This window comes from Bombina bombina, chromosome 3 (genome assembly GCF_027579735.1).
Source record: "Bombina bombina isolate aBomBom1 chromosome 3, aBomBom1.pri, whole genome shotgun sequence".
In the NCBI taxonomy this organism is placed as follows: domain Eukaryota; kingdom Metazoa; phylum Chordata; class Amphibia; order Anura; family Bombinatoridae; genus Bombina; species Bombina bombina.
The window spans coordinates 736,762,661-736,777,626 of record NC_069501.1 but is presented as its reverse complement, the minus strand read 5'-3'; the positions used below and the strand labels follow the sequence as shown (position 1 = coordinate 736,777,626).

The 14,966-nt window shown below is 43.2% G+C and overlaps 1 protein-coding gene across 1 annotated transcript in view; it reads right to left on the bottom strand.

The window, feature by feature from the left end:
- The window catches only part of SENP7 (SUMO specific peptidase 7), a 625,329-nt gene that overhangs the window by 436,975 nt on the left and 173,388 nt on the right, over positions 1-14,966 (bottom strand). Inside the window, exon 6 of the mRNA XM_053707566.1 lies at positions 5,816-5,964. Coding sequence (XP_053563541.1) covers positions 5,816-5,964 — 149 coding nt within the window. The remainder of the gene's footprint in view (positions 1-5,815; positions 5,965-14,966) is intronic.

Here is a 14,966-nt window from a genome sequence, read left to right as displayed (position 1 = left end):
TAGGGTGCAGTGGTGACTGTAGTTTAATGGAAAAATTACCTGCCTTAAAGTGACAGGGCGGGCCGTGGACTAGATACACTACAAGAGAAATAAATTTATCAGGTAAGCATAAATTATGTTTTCTCTTGTTAAGTGTATCCAGTCCACGGATCATCCATTACTTATGGGATACCAATACCAAAGCTAAAGTACACGGATGACGGGAGGGACAGGCAGGCTCTTTATACGGAAGGAACCACTGCCTGAAGAACCTCTCTCCCAAAAACAGCCTCCGAAGAAGCAAAAGTGTCAAATTTGTAAAATTTGGAAAAAGTATGAAGAGAAGACCAAGTTGCAGCCTTGCAAATCTGTTCAACAGAAGCCTCATTCTTAAAGGCCCAAGTGGAAGCCACAGCTCTAGTAGAATGTGCTGTAATTCTTTCAGGAGGCTGCTGTCCAGCAGTCTCATAGGCTAACCGTATTATGCTACGAAGCCAAAAGGAGAGAGAGGTAGCCAAAGCTTTTTGACCTCTCCTCTGACCAGAATAAACGACAAACAGGGAAGACGTTTGTCGAAAATCCTTAGTTGCCTGTAGATAAAATTTCAGGGCACGGACTACATCTAGATTGTGTAGCAGACGTTCCTTTTTCAAAGAAGGATTAGGACACAAAGATGGAACCACAATCTCTTGATTGATATTCCGGTTAGTGACCACCTTAGGTAGGAACCCAGGTTTAGTACGCAGAACTACCTTGTCTGAATGAAAAATCAGATAAGGAGAATCACAATGTAAGGCAGATAACTCAGAGACTCTTCGAGCCGAGGAAATCGCCATTAAAAACAGAACTTTCCAAGATAACAACTTGATATCAATGGAATGAAGGGGTTCAAACGGAACCCCCTGTAAAACATTAAGAACTAAGTTCAAACTCCATGGTGGAGCAACAGTTTTAAACACAGGCTTGATCCTAGCTAAAGCCTGACAAAAAGCTTGAACGTCCGGAACTTCTGACAGACGTTTGTGTAAAAGAATGGACAGAGCTGAAATCTGTCCCTTTAAGGAACTAGCGGATAAACCCTTTTCTAAACCTTCTTGTAGAAAAGACAATATCCTCGGAATCCTAACCTTACTCCATGAGTAACTCTTGGATTCGCACCAATATAAGTATTTGCGCCATATCTTATAGAAAATCTTTCTGGTAACAGGCTTCCTAGCCTGTATTAAGGTATCAATAACTGACTCAGAAAAACCACGTTTTGATAAAATCAAGCGTTCAATTTCCAAGCAGTCAGCTTCAGAGAAATTAGATTTTGATGTTTGAAGGGACCCTGGATCAGAAGGTCCTGTTTCAGAGGTAGCGACCAAGGTGGACAGGATGACATGTCCACTAGATCTGCATACCAAGTCCTGCGTGGCCATGCAGGAGCTATTAGAATCACTGATGCTCTCTCCTGTTTGATTCTGGCAATCAATCGAGGAAGCATCGGGAAGGGTGGAAACACATAAGCCATCCCGAAGGTCCAAGGTGCTGTCAAAGCATCTATCAGAACCGCTCCCGGATCCCTGGATCTGGACCCGTAACGAGGAAGCTTGGCGTTCTGTCGAGACGCCATGAGATCTATCTCTGGTTTGCCCCAACGTCGAAGTATTTGGGCAAAGACCTCCGGATGAAGTTCCCACTCCCCCGGATGAAAAGTCTGACGACTTAAGAAATCCGCCTCCCAGTTCTCCACTCCCGGGATGTGGATTGCTGACAGGTGGCAAGAGTGAGACTCTGCCCAGCGAATTATCTTTGATACTTCCATCATTGCTAGGGAGCTTCTTGTCGCTCCCTGATGGTTGATGTAAGCTACAGTCGTGATGTTGTCCGACTGAAACCTGATGAACCCCCGAGTTGTTAACTGGGGCCAAGCCAGAAGGGCATTGAGAACTGCTCTCAATTCCAGAATGTTTATTGGTAGGACACTCTCCTCCTGATTCCATTGTCCCTGAGCCTTCAGAGAATTCCAGACAGCGCCCCAACCTAGTAGGCTGGCGTCTGTTGTTACAATTGTCCAGTCCGGCCTGCTGAATGGCATCCCCCTGGACAGATGTGGCCGAGAAAGCCACCATAGAAGAGAATTTCTGGTCTCTTGATCCAGATTCAGAGTAGGGGACAAGTCTGAGTAATCCCCATTCCACTGACTTAGCATGCACAATTGCAGCGGTCTGAGATGTAGGCGTGCAAAGGGTACTATGTCCATTGCTGCTACCATTAAGCCGATCACATCCATGCATTGAGCTACTGACGGGTGTTGAATGGAATGAAGGACACGGCATGCATTTTGAAGCTTTGTTAACCTGTCTTCTGTCAGGTAAATCTTCATTTCTACAGAATCTATAAGAGTCCCCAAGAAGGGAACTCTTGTGAGTGGAAAGAGAGAACTCTTCTTTTCGTTCACCTTCCATCCATGCGACCTTAGAAATGCCAGTACTAACTCTGTATGAGACTTGGCAGTTTGAAAGCTTGAAGCTTGTATCAGAATGTCGTCTAGGTACGGAGCTACCGCAATTCCTCGCGGTCTTAGTACCGCCAGAAGAGCACCCAGAACCTTTGTGAAGATTCTCGGAGCCGTAGCCAATCCGAATGGAAGAGCTACAAACTGGTAATGCCTGTCTAGAAAGGCAAACCTTAGATACCGGTAATGATCTTTGTGAATCGGTATGTGAAGGTAAGCATCCTTTAAATCCACTGTGGTCATGTACTGACCCTTTTGGATCATGGGTAAAATTGTCTGAATAGTTTCCATTTTGAACGATGGAACTCTTAGGAATTTGTTTAGGATCTTTAAATCCAAGATTGGCCTGAAAGTTCCCTCTTTTTTGGGAACCACAAACAGATTTGAGTAAAACCCTTGTCCTTGTTCCGACCGCGGAACCGGATGGATCACTCCCATTAATAAAAGATCTTGTACGCAGCGTAGAAACGCCTCTTTCTTTATTTGGTTTGTTGACAACCTTGACAGATGAAATCTCCCTCTTGGGGGAGAGAATTTGAAGTCTAGAAGGTATCCCTGAGATATGATCTCTAACGCCCAGGGATCCTGGACATCTCTTGCCCAAGCCTGGGCGAAGAGAGAAAGTCTGCCCCCCACTAGATCCGTTCCCGGATCGGGGGCCCTCGATTCATGCTGTCTTAGGGGCAGCAGCAGGTTTATTAAGCAATTTAGATTTAGAAGTAACGTCAGCTGACCAGGATTTTAGCCACAGTGCTCTGCGTGCCTGAATGGCGAATCCGGAATTCTTAGCCGTAAGTTTAGTTAAATGTACTACGGCATCTGAAATAAATGAGTTAGCTAACTTAAGGGCTTTAAGCTTGTGTGTAATCTCATCTAATGGAGCTGATTCAAGTGTCTCTTCCAGAGACTCAAACCAAAATGCTGCTGCAGCCGTGACAGGCGCAATGCATGCAAGAGGTTGCAATATAAAACCTTGTTGAACAAACATTTTCTTAAGGTAACCCTCTAACTTTTTATCCATTGGATCTGAAAAGGCACAGCTATCCTCCACCGGGATAGTGGTACGCTTAGCTAAAGTAGAAACTGCTCCCTCCACCTTAGGGACCGTTTGCCATAAGTCCCGTGTGGTGGCGTCTATTGGAAACATCTTTCTAAATATCGGAGGGGGTGAGAACGGCACACCGGGTCTATCCCACTCCTTAGTAACAATTTCAGTAAGTCTCTTAGGTATAGGAAAAACGTCAGTACTCGCCGGTACCGCAAAATATTTATCCAACCTACACATTTTCTCTGGTATTGCAACTGTGTTACAATCATTCAGAGCCGCTAACACCTCCCCTAGTAATACACGGAGGTTTTCCAGCTTAAATTTAAAATTTGAAATATCTGAATCCAGTTTGTTTGGATCAGAACCGTCACCCGCAGAATGAAGCTCTCCGTCCTCATGTTCTGCAAATTGTGACGCAGTGTCTGACATGGCCCTAATATTATCAGCGCACTCTGTTCTCACCCCAGAGTGATCACGCTTACCTCTTAGTTCTGGTAATTTAGCCAAAACTTCAGTCATAACAGTAGCCATATCCTGTAATGTGATTTGTAATGGCCGCCCAGATGTACTCGGCGCTACAATATCACGCACCTCCCGAGCGGGAGATGCAGGTACTGACACGTGAGGCGAGTTAGTCGGCATAACTCTCCCCTCGTTGTTTGGTGAAATATGTTCAATTTGTACAGATTGACTTTTATTTAAAGTAGCATCAATACAGTTAGTACATAAATTTCTATTGGGCTCCACTTTGGCTTTAGCACATATAGCACAGATATCTTCCTCTGAATCAGACATGTTTAACACACTAGCAAATAAACTAGCAACTTGGAAATACTTTTCAAGTAATTTACTATAATATGAAAACGTACTGTGCCTATAAGAAGCACAGAAAAAGTTATGACAGTTGAAAATTAATAAACTGAAAACTTATAGAATCAAATCTTTGTAAAAAACACAATTTTAGCAAAGGATTGCTCCCATTAGCAAAGGATAACTAACCCTGATAGCAGAAAAAAAATACAGAAATAAAGGTTTTTTTATCACAGTCAACTACAATCTCACAGCTCTGCTGTGAGTGATTACCTCCCTCAAAACAAGTTTTGAAGACCCCTGAGTTCTGTAGAGATGAACCGGATCATGCAGGGAAGACAATAAACTTCTGACTGAATTTTTTGATGCGTAGCAAAAGCGCCAAAAAAGGCCCCTCCCCCTCACACATAACAGTGAGAGAGATCAGTAAACTGTCATAAATTAAATAAAACGACTGCCAAGTGGAAAAAAATAGTGCCCAAAACATTTTTTCACCCAGTACCTCAGAAAATTAAACGATTTTACATGCCAGCAAAAAACGTTTAACATTAATAAATTGAGTGTTATTAAAAAGCCTGTTGCTAGTCCCTGCAAATTAGGCTAAAGTTTTATGCATACAGTATAATTCCAGTGAAGTGCCATTCCCCAGAATACTGAAGTGTAAAATATACATACATGACAGCCTGATACCAGTTGCTGCTACTGCATTTAAGGCTGAGTTTACATTATATCGGTATGGCAGAATTTTCTCATCAATTCCATTGTCAGAAAATAATAAGCTGCTACATACCTCTTTGCAGATTAATCTGCCCGCTGTCCCCTGATCTGAAGTTTACCTCTCCTCAGATGGCCGAGAAACAGCAATATGATCTTAACTACTCCGGCTAAAATCATAGAAAAACTCAGGTAGATTCTTCTTCAAATTCTACCAGAGAAGGAATAACACACTCCGGTGCTATTATAAAATAACAAACTTTTGATTGAAGGTATGAAACTAAGTATAATCACCACAGTCCTCTCACACATCCTATCTATTCGTTGGGTGCAAGAGAATGACTGGTAATGGCAGTTAGGGGAGGAGCTATATAGCAGCTCTGCTGGGTGAATCCTCTTGCACTTCCTCTTGGGGAGGAGTTAATATCCCATAAGTAATGGATGATCCGTGGACTGGATACACTTAACAAGAGAAAAATATTTCATGATTCCGATAGAGAATACAATTTTAAACAACTTTCTAATTTACTTCTATTATCTAATCTGTTTTATTCTCTTGGTATCATTTGTTGAAGGAGCAGCCGTGCACTACTGGTTTCTAACTGAACAGATGCGTGAGCCAATGACAATCAGTTTATATATGCAGCCACTAATCAACAGCTAGAACCTAGGTTCTCTGCTGCACATTAACTTTCCTAGATAAACATTTCAGCAAAGGATAACAAGAGAAAGAAGCAAATTGGTTATAAACAGCAATAACTCACAGATTCTTGTATGACTTCCTTTTGTAAATGTTGCATTTCCTGACCAGAATTACACCTGCCATTTTTCCACCTGTTCAGATCTTTCAGAGAGGAAACTGACGTATTACTGACATCTCCACATGCTTTATCGGGTGCTGTCTGCTGATGACCTGAAGTAACAAAGGAACACTTAAAAAGATTTTTGCACACATATTAACCATTCAATTTTACTATAACTAAGTTATTTTACCCCAACACACTAATCAGAATCCAAATCTTAAAAGCAATTTAAGTCTTGTTGCTGCTGAACCTGGATTTCTAGCAATGCACCAATAAATTTACCAAGTGGATTTTAACAGTACAACACATGGGTAGGGGTGCTGCTTATATGAATCAGACATATATTACTAATTATTTTAATTTTTTTAAATAATCTAGTGAAATACAATTAGACACCCTTAGTGCAGGCCTATAGAGGGACAAACAAATCTCTACTAAAGATCACAATTTAAGCTTTACTTAAAACAAGCTCCACACAGTTTGAAAACTACTGACATTCAAATACTTGCTAAAGATACAGGTGCCTTTTGTGTTTTCAAGTTATAACAGAGCTGTTTTGGGATTTTTGCAGGTATTTTTTTTTAAATTAAAGCTTTTCTACTCTTGAAAGGAAAGAAAATATCTTGAAATGACACATTTTGTTCTGCAATCCAATAGATTAACATATCAGCAGAGTCTGAACTTTATTAGATTCAATGGTTAAACTCCACCACCGCTTTCTTTATTTGGAAAAGACAGGGAATGTCACTGCTTCTGTGTTAACAAAATCTCCAGTATTTGAATTTAGCAACAATTAGAATTTAACAAACTGATAACTATTAAAGGGACATTCCGTCAAAACTAAAATGCATCAGATCATTTTGAACAAACAGTTACAATATACATATATTGGCAACAATGCTTCTAGTAAAATGTATCACTATTTTAGAGTTAGCACATTCCTGTTTTAGAGTGAAACATAGATAGTTTTTTTTTATTGCACCAGCACTTTAAATAATACAGCTGCTCATTTGGTCAGAGGGGCTTATATCATGTCAGCAATTATGCAAACTGAGTCTTTACCATATGATACAGCATGCACATGTCTGGAGCACTACATGACAGGAAATAGTGCTGTCATCAAGTTCTCTTGCTAATGTATAACACTGTTGCTAAACTGCTGGCATATAGTACTGCAGACACGTGCACACTCCTGAACTTAATGTCCTGCTTTTCATCAAAGGATAACAAAAAACAAAGAAAAATGAATAGTAAAAGGAAATCGGAAAGTTGTTTAAAATTTTATTTTCTATCTGAATCATGAAAGAAAACGTTTGGGTTTCATGTGGCTTTAAGAGAATTTGGTTTCCAGTACATCTGTCCCTGCATTGAAGTTCCACTCACTCCATCCCTCACAGAATAACTTGAAGCCTTAACCCACCAATTAAATGTGGTAACCCACTCAGTGTGTGCCCTACAACAAAATCAAAATAATTGGAAGCAGCAATTTTTTGGGTCCTTTACACAATCCTGTTCCCCTACTCCATCAACTAGTGCATCTATGCCAGAAGCAGCAATAAACTCCACATTCCTGTCAGATTCTGTTCTCGTTAAAACACAGCCATTTCTCTCCTTACTGGAGAACAAAAAACATAATGTATGCTTTGCAGATAAATTCCTTTCCTTCCTGGCAGGGAGAGTCCACAACTTCATTCCTTACTATTGGGAAATACAACACCTGGCCACCAGGAGGAGGCAAAGACACCCCAGCCAAAGGCTTAAATATGCCTCCCACTTTCCCTATCCCCCAGTCATTCTTCCGAGGGAACAAGGAAAAGTAGGAGAAACATCAGGGTATAAAGGTGCCAGAAGAAATAACATAAAAAGAGAGCCGCATAACAAAAATAAATTACAGGCAGGGTCATGGACTCTCTCTGCCAGGAAGGAAAGGAATTTATCTGGTAAGCATAAATTATGTTTTCCTTCCATAAGGCAGGGAGAGTCCACACCTTAATTCCTTACTGTTGGGAAAACTATATCCAAGCTCCAGAGGACACTGAATAAATAACGGGAGGGAACAGAAAAAAGAGGCTGGCCATATTCTGAGGGCACCACAGCCTGCAAATTTTTTCTCCTGAAAACTGCTTCAGCCGAAGCAAACACATCAAACTTGTAAAATTTAGAAAAAGTGTGTAAGGAGGACCAGGTAGCCACCTTACAAATCTGATCCATAGAGAATTCATTCTTAAAAGCCCAGGAGGAAGCCACAGCTCTAATGGAATGAGCCGTTATTCTCTCAGGAGGCTGTCGCCCCTCTGTCTCATAAACTGAGCGGATGACACTCCTCAACCAGAAAGATAGGGAAGTCGTAGTAGCCTGCTGTCCCTTACGCTTCCCTGTATAGATGACAAACAAAGAGGAAGATTGTCTGAATTCCTTAGTAGCCTAAAGATAGAACTTCAAGGCACGAACCACATCTAGACTGTGAAGCAAGATCAGCATGGAAAACAAGATAAGGGGAATCACATTGCAAAGCAGAACTTTCAGAAACTCTGTGTGCAGAAGCAATAGCCATCAAAAAAGAACCTTCCAAGATAACAATTTAATGTCAACAGTATGCATAGGCTCAAACGGAGCCTGGTGCAAAACACTAAGAACAAGATTTAGGCTCCAAGGCGGATCTAAACACAGGTGTGATCCTAGTCAGAGCCTTAACAAAGGACTGCACATCCGTAAGCTCAGGTATTCTCTTGTGCAGTAACACCAACAGGGCCGATATCTGTCCCTTCAGGGAACTAGCAGATAGACCCTTCTCCAGTCCATCCTGGAGAAAAGATAAAATTCTGGCAACCTTAACCTTATGCAAGGAAGAGCCACACTCTTCACACCAGTACAAGTAGGTCCTCCACACTTTATGGTAGATACGACAAGTAATTGGCTTACGAGCTTGAACGAGAATGTAGATAACACTCTCAGAGAACCCTCTCTTGGCTAAGACTAAGCGTTCAATCTCCACGCAGACAGCCTCAGAGAATCTAGATTTTGATGAACTAATGGACCCTGTATCAGCAGATCTCTGCAACAAGGTAACCTCCACTGAGGAGATGAGGACATTCCAACCAGATCTGCAAACCACGTCCTTCGAGGCCACGATGGAGCAATCAGAATCACTGATGCTCGCTTCTGCTTTATGCAAGCCACCACACGAGGGAGAAGCGGTAATGGAGGAAAAAGATATACGAGTCTGAACCTCCATGGTACTAATAGGGCATCTATCAATCCCACCTAAGGATCCCTCAACCTCGACCTGTACCTGGGTAGCTTGGTACTGAGGCAGGATGCCATGAGATCTATCTCTGGCATACCCCACTCACTGCATATGTCTGCAAACACCTTGGGCAGAGAGACCATTCCCCTGGATGAAAGGATTGCCTTCTGAGGAAGTGCGCTTCCCAGTTGTCCACACCCGGAATGTGGATTGCTGAAAGCGTACGTCTGAGTCTCCGCCCACTCTACTGAGATACTTCTCTCATCGCCAAGCAACTTCTCGTTCCCTCCTGATGGTTGATGTAGGCAACCAAGGTAATATTGTCTGATTGGAATCTGATAAACTGGGACAAACCCAGAAGGGGCCAAGCCTTCAAGGCATTGAAGATTGCCCGGAGTTCCTCCTGAGTCCACAGCCTTTGTGCCTTCTTGGCACCCCAAACGGTTCCCCAGCCGGAAAGGCTTGCATCCATAGTCAAAATCTCCCAGAACGGTCTCAAGAAGCAAGTTGAGACAGATCTGAATGGTAGCCGTTCCATTGTCTCAGCATGCATAGTTGTAAGGGTCTGAGATGTAATCTGGCAAAAGGAATGATGTCCATACAGGACACCATGAGTCTGATCATCTCCATACACTGAGCCACTGAGGGTCTCAAGGAGGCCTGGAGGGCAAGACATGCAGTAGTTAGCTTGCAACGTCTCTGATCTGTGAGGAATATTCTCATGGATATGGAGTCTGTTATTGTCCCCAGGAAATTCACTCTTGTACTTGGAGTAAGAGATTTCTTTTCCAAGTTTATCTTCCATCCATGTGATCAAAGAAGACTGAGAAGGGACTCCAAATGGTCTTCTGCTAGACGAAAAGATGGTGCCTGCACCAAGCTATCATTCAGGTAAGGCACTACTGCAATACCTCATGTTCTGGCAATGGCTAGAAGAGCCCCCAGAACCTTTGAAAATATCCTTGGAGCAATAGATAGGCCAAACGGAAGAGCTATGAATTGGAAGTGCTGGTCCAGAAAGGCAAACCTCAGGAACTGAAAATGTTCCCTGTGAATCAGAACGTGAAGGTATGCATCCTTCAGGTCAACGGTGGTCATAAAATGTCCTTCCTGAACCAGAGGAAGGATTGACCGTATTGTCTCCATCTTAAAAGAGGGAATAATTAGGTACTTTAAATCTAGAATTGGATGAAAAGTTCCCTCCTTCTCTGGAACCACAAAAAGGTTTGAATAAAACCCCAAACCTCTGTCTGCTGTAGGTACCGGGACAATTACTCCTAGAGAGGAGAGATCCCGTAAGCAACCTAAAATATGCAGCCCTCTTTTCTGGTCTTGTAGACAGACTGGCGAGTAGGAATCTGCCCCTGGGTTTATGAGACTTGAATCCTATCCTGTATCCTTGAGATACAACCTCCAGGACCAAAGGATCCTGTACATCCTGGAACCAAGTGTCTGAAAAAAGAAAATTTATGCTAACCTGATAAATTGATTTCTTTTACGATATACCACGGGTCCACGGGTTTCATCCTTACTTGTGGGATATAATCCTCCTGCTAACAGGAAGTGGCAAAGAGCACCATAGCAGAGCTGCTATATAGCTCCTCCCTTAACTCCTCCCCCCAGTCATTCGACCGAAGGTATAGGAAGAGAAAGGGAAAAACTAAAAAGGTGCAGAGGTGACTGAAGTTTAGAAAAAATAAATCCTGTCCCAAAATGACAGGGTGGGCCGTGGACTCGGTATATCGTAAAAGAAATCAATTTATCAGGTAAGCATAAATTTCCTTTTCTTTTCCAAGATATACCGAGTCCACGGGTTTCATCCTTACTTGTGGGATACCAATACCAAAGCTTTAGGACACGGATGAAAGGGAGGGATAAGACAGGAACCTAAATGGAAGGTACCACTGCTTGAAGCACCTATCCACCAAAAATAGCCTCAGAAGAAGCAAAAGTATCAAATTTGTAAAATTTTGAAAAAGTATGAAGGGAGGACCAAGTCGCAGCCTTACAAATCTGTTCAACAGAAGCATCGTTTTAAAAAGCCCATGTGGAAGCCACAGCTCTAGTGGAATGATCCGTAATTTTTTCAGGAGGCTGCTGTCCAGCAGTCTCATATGCCAGACGGATGATGCTTTTCAGCCAAAAAGAGAAGTAGCCGTAGCTTTTTGACCCCTACGTCTTCCAGAATAAACAACAGAGAAGATGTTTGACGGAAATCCTTGGTCGCTTGTACATAAAATTTTAATGAACGAACCACGTCCAAGTTATGTAACAGACGTTCCTTCTTAGAGGAAAGATTAGGACACAAGGAAGGAACAACAATTTCCTGATTAATATTCTTATTTGAAACAACCTTAGGAAGGAATCCAGGTGTAGTACGCAAAAACACCTTATCAGAATGGAATATAAGATAAGGGGAATCACATTGTAACGCAGAAAGCTCGGAAACTCATCTAGCAGAAGAGATAGCAACTAAAAAACAGAATTTATGTTTACCTGATAAATTTCTTTCTCCAACGGTGTGTCCGGTCCACGGCGTCATCCTTACTTGTGGGATATTCTCCCCCCCAACAGGAAATGGCAAAGAGCCCAGCAAAGCTGGTCACATGATCCCTCCTAGGCTCCGCCTACCCCAGTCATTCGACCGACGTTAAGGAGGAATATTTGCATAGGAGAAACCATATGGTACCGTGGTGACTGTAGTTAAAGAAAATAAAATATCAGACCTGATTAAAAAAACCAGGGCGGGCCGTGGACCGGACACACCGTTGGAGAAAGAAATTTATCAGGTAAACATAAATTCTGTTTTCTCCAACATAGGTGTGTCCGGTCCACGGCGTCATCCTTACTTGTGGGAACCAATACCAAAGCTTTAGGACACGGATGAAGGGAGGGAGCAAATCAGGTCACCTAAAAGGAAGGCACCACGGCTTGCAAAACCTTTCTCCCAAAAATAGCCTCAGAAGAAGCAAAAGTATCAAACTTGTAAAATTTGGTAAAAGTGTGCAGTGAAGACCAAGTCGCTGCCCTACATATCTGATCAACAGAAGCCTCGTTCTTGAAGGCCCATGTGGAAGCCACAGCCCTAGTGGAATGAGCTGTGATTCTTTCGGGAGGCTGCCGTCCGGCAGTCTCGTAAGCCAATCTGATGATGCTTTTAATCCAAAAAGAGAGAGAGGTAGAAGTTGCTTTTTGACCTCTCCTTTTACCTGAATAAACAACAAACAAGGAAGATGTTTGTCTAAAATCCTTTGTAGCATCTAAATAGAATTTTAGAGCGCGAACAACATCCAAATTGTGCAACAAACGTTCCTTCTTTGAAACTGGTTTTGGACACAGAGAAGGTACGATAATCTCCTGGTTAATGTTTTTGTTAGAAACAACTTTCGGAAGAAAACCAGGTTTAGTACGTAAAACCACCTTATCTGCATGGAACACCAGATAAGGAGGAGAACACTGCAGAGCAGATAATTCTGAGACTCTTCTAGCAGAAGAAATCGCAACTAAAAACAAAACTTTCCAAGATAATAACTTAATATCAACGGAATGTAAGGGTTCAAACGGAACCCCCTGAAGAACTGAAAGAACTAAATTGAGACTCCAAGGAGGAGTCAAAGGTTTGTAAACAGGCTTGATTCTAACCAGAGCCTGAACAAAGGCTTGAACATCTGGCACAGCTGCCAGCTTTTTGTGAAGTAATACCGACAAGGCAGAAATCTGTCCCTTCAGGGAACTTGCAGATAATCCTTTTTCCAATCCTTCTTGAAGGAAGGATAGAATCCTAGGAATCTTAACCTTGTCCCAAGGGAATCCTTTAGATTCACACCAACAGATATATTTTTTCCAAATTTTGTGGTAAATCTTTCTAGTCACAGGCTTTCTGGCCTGAACAAGAGTATCGATAACAGAATCTGAGAATCCTCGCTTCGATAAAATCAAGCGTTCAATCTCCAAGCAGTCAGCTGGAGTGAAACCAGATTCGGATGTTCGAACGGACCCTGAACAAGAAGGTCTCGTCTCAAAGGTAGCTTCCAAGGTGGAGCCGATGACATATTCACCAGATCTGCATACCAAGTCCTGCGTGGCCACGCAGGAGCTATCAAGATCACCGACGCCCTCTCCTGCTTGATCCTGGCTATCAGCCTGGGGATGAGAGGAAATGGCGGGAACACATAAGCTAGTTTGAAAGTCCAAGGTGCTACTAGTGCATCCACTAGAGCCGCCTTGGGATCCCTGGATCTGGCCCCGTAGCAAGGAACTTTGAAGTTCTGACGAGAGGCCATCAGATCCATGTCTGGAATGCCCCACAGGTGAGTGACTTGGGCAAAGATTTCCGGATGGAGTTCCCACTCCCCCGGATGCAATGTCTGCCGACTCAGAAAATCCGCTTCCCAATTTTCCACTCCTGGGATGTGGATAGCAGACAGGTGGCAGGAGTGAGACTCCGCCCAAAGAATAATTTTGGTTACTTCTTCCATCGCTAGGGAACTCCTTGTTCCCCCCTGATGGTTGATGTACGCAACAGTCGTCATGTTGTCTGATTGAAACCGTATGAACCTGGTCCTCGCAAGCTGGGGCCAGGCCTGGAGAGCATTGAATATCGCTCTCAGTTCCAGAATATTTATCGGTAGAAGAGATTCTTCCCGAGACCAAAGACCCTGAGCTTTCAGGGATCCCCAGACCGCGCCCCAGCCTATCAGACTGGCGTCGGTCGTGACAATGACCCACTCTGGTCTGTGGAACATCATCCCTTGAGACAGATTGTCCAGGGACAGCCACCAACGGAGTGAGTCTCTGGTCCTCTGATTTACTTGTATCTTCGGAGACAAGTCTGTATAGTCCCCATTCCACTGACTGAGCATGCACAGTTGTAATGGTCTTAGATGAATGCGCGCAAAAGGAACTATGTCCATCGCCGCCACCATCAACCCGATCACTTCCATGCACTGAGCTATGGAAGGAAGAGGAACGGAATGAAGTATCCGACAAGAGTCCAGAAGCTTTGTTTTTCTGGCCTCTGTTAGAAAGATCCTCATTTCTAAGGAGTCTATAATTGTTCCCAAGAAGGGAACCCTTGTTGACGGGGATAGAGAACTCTTTTCCACGTTCACTTTCCAGCCGTGAGATCTGAGAAAGGCCAGGACAATGTCCGTGTGAGCCTTTGCTTGAGGAAGGGACGACGCTTGAATCAGAATGTCGTCCAGGTAAGGTACTACTGCAATGCCCCTTGGTCTTAGCACCGCTAGAAGGGACCCTAGTACCTTTGTGAAAATCCTTGGAGCAGTGGCTAATCCGAAAGGAAGCGCCACGAACTGGTAATGTTTGTCCAGGAATGCAAACCTTAGGAACCGATGATGTTCCTTGTGGATAGGAATATGTAGATACGCATCCTTTAAATCCACCGTGGTCATGAATTGACCTTCCTGGATGGAAGGAAGGATAGTTCGAATGGTTTCCATCTTGAACGATGGGACCTTGAGAAATTTGTTTAAGATCTTGAGATCTAGGATTGGTCTGAACGTTCCCTCTTTTTTGGGAACTATGAACAGATTGGAGTAGAACCCCATCCCTTGTTCTCTTAATGGAACAGGATGAATCACTCCCATTTTTAACAGGTCTTCTACACAATGTAAGAACGCCTGTCTTTTTATGTGGTCTGAAGACAACTGCGACCTGTGGAACCTCCCCCTTGGGGGAAGTCCCTTGAATTCCAGAAGATAACCCTGGGAGACTATTTCTAGCGCCCAAGGATCCAGAACATCTCTTGCCCAAGCCTGAGCGAAGAGAGAGAGTCTGCCCCCCACCAGATCCGGTCCCGGATCGGGGGCCAATATTTCATGCTGTCTTGGTAGCAGTGGCAGGTTT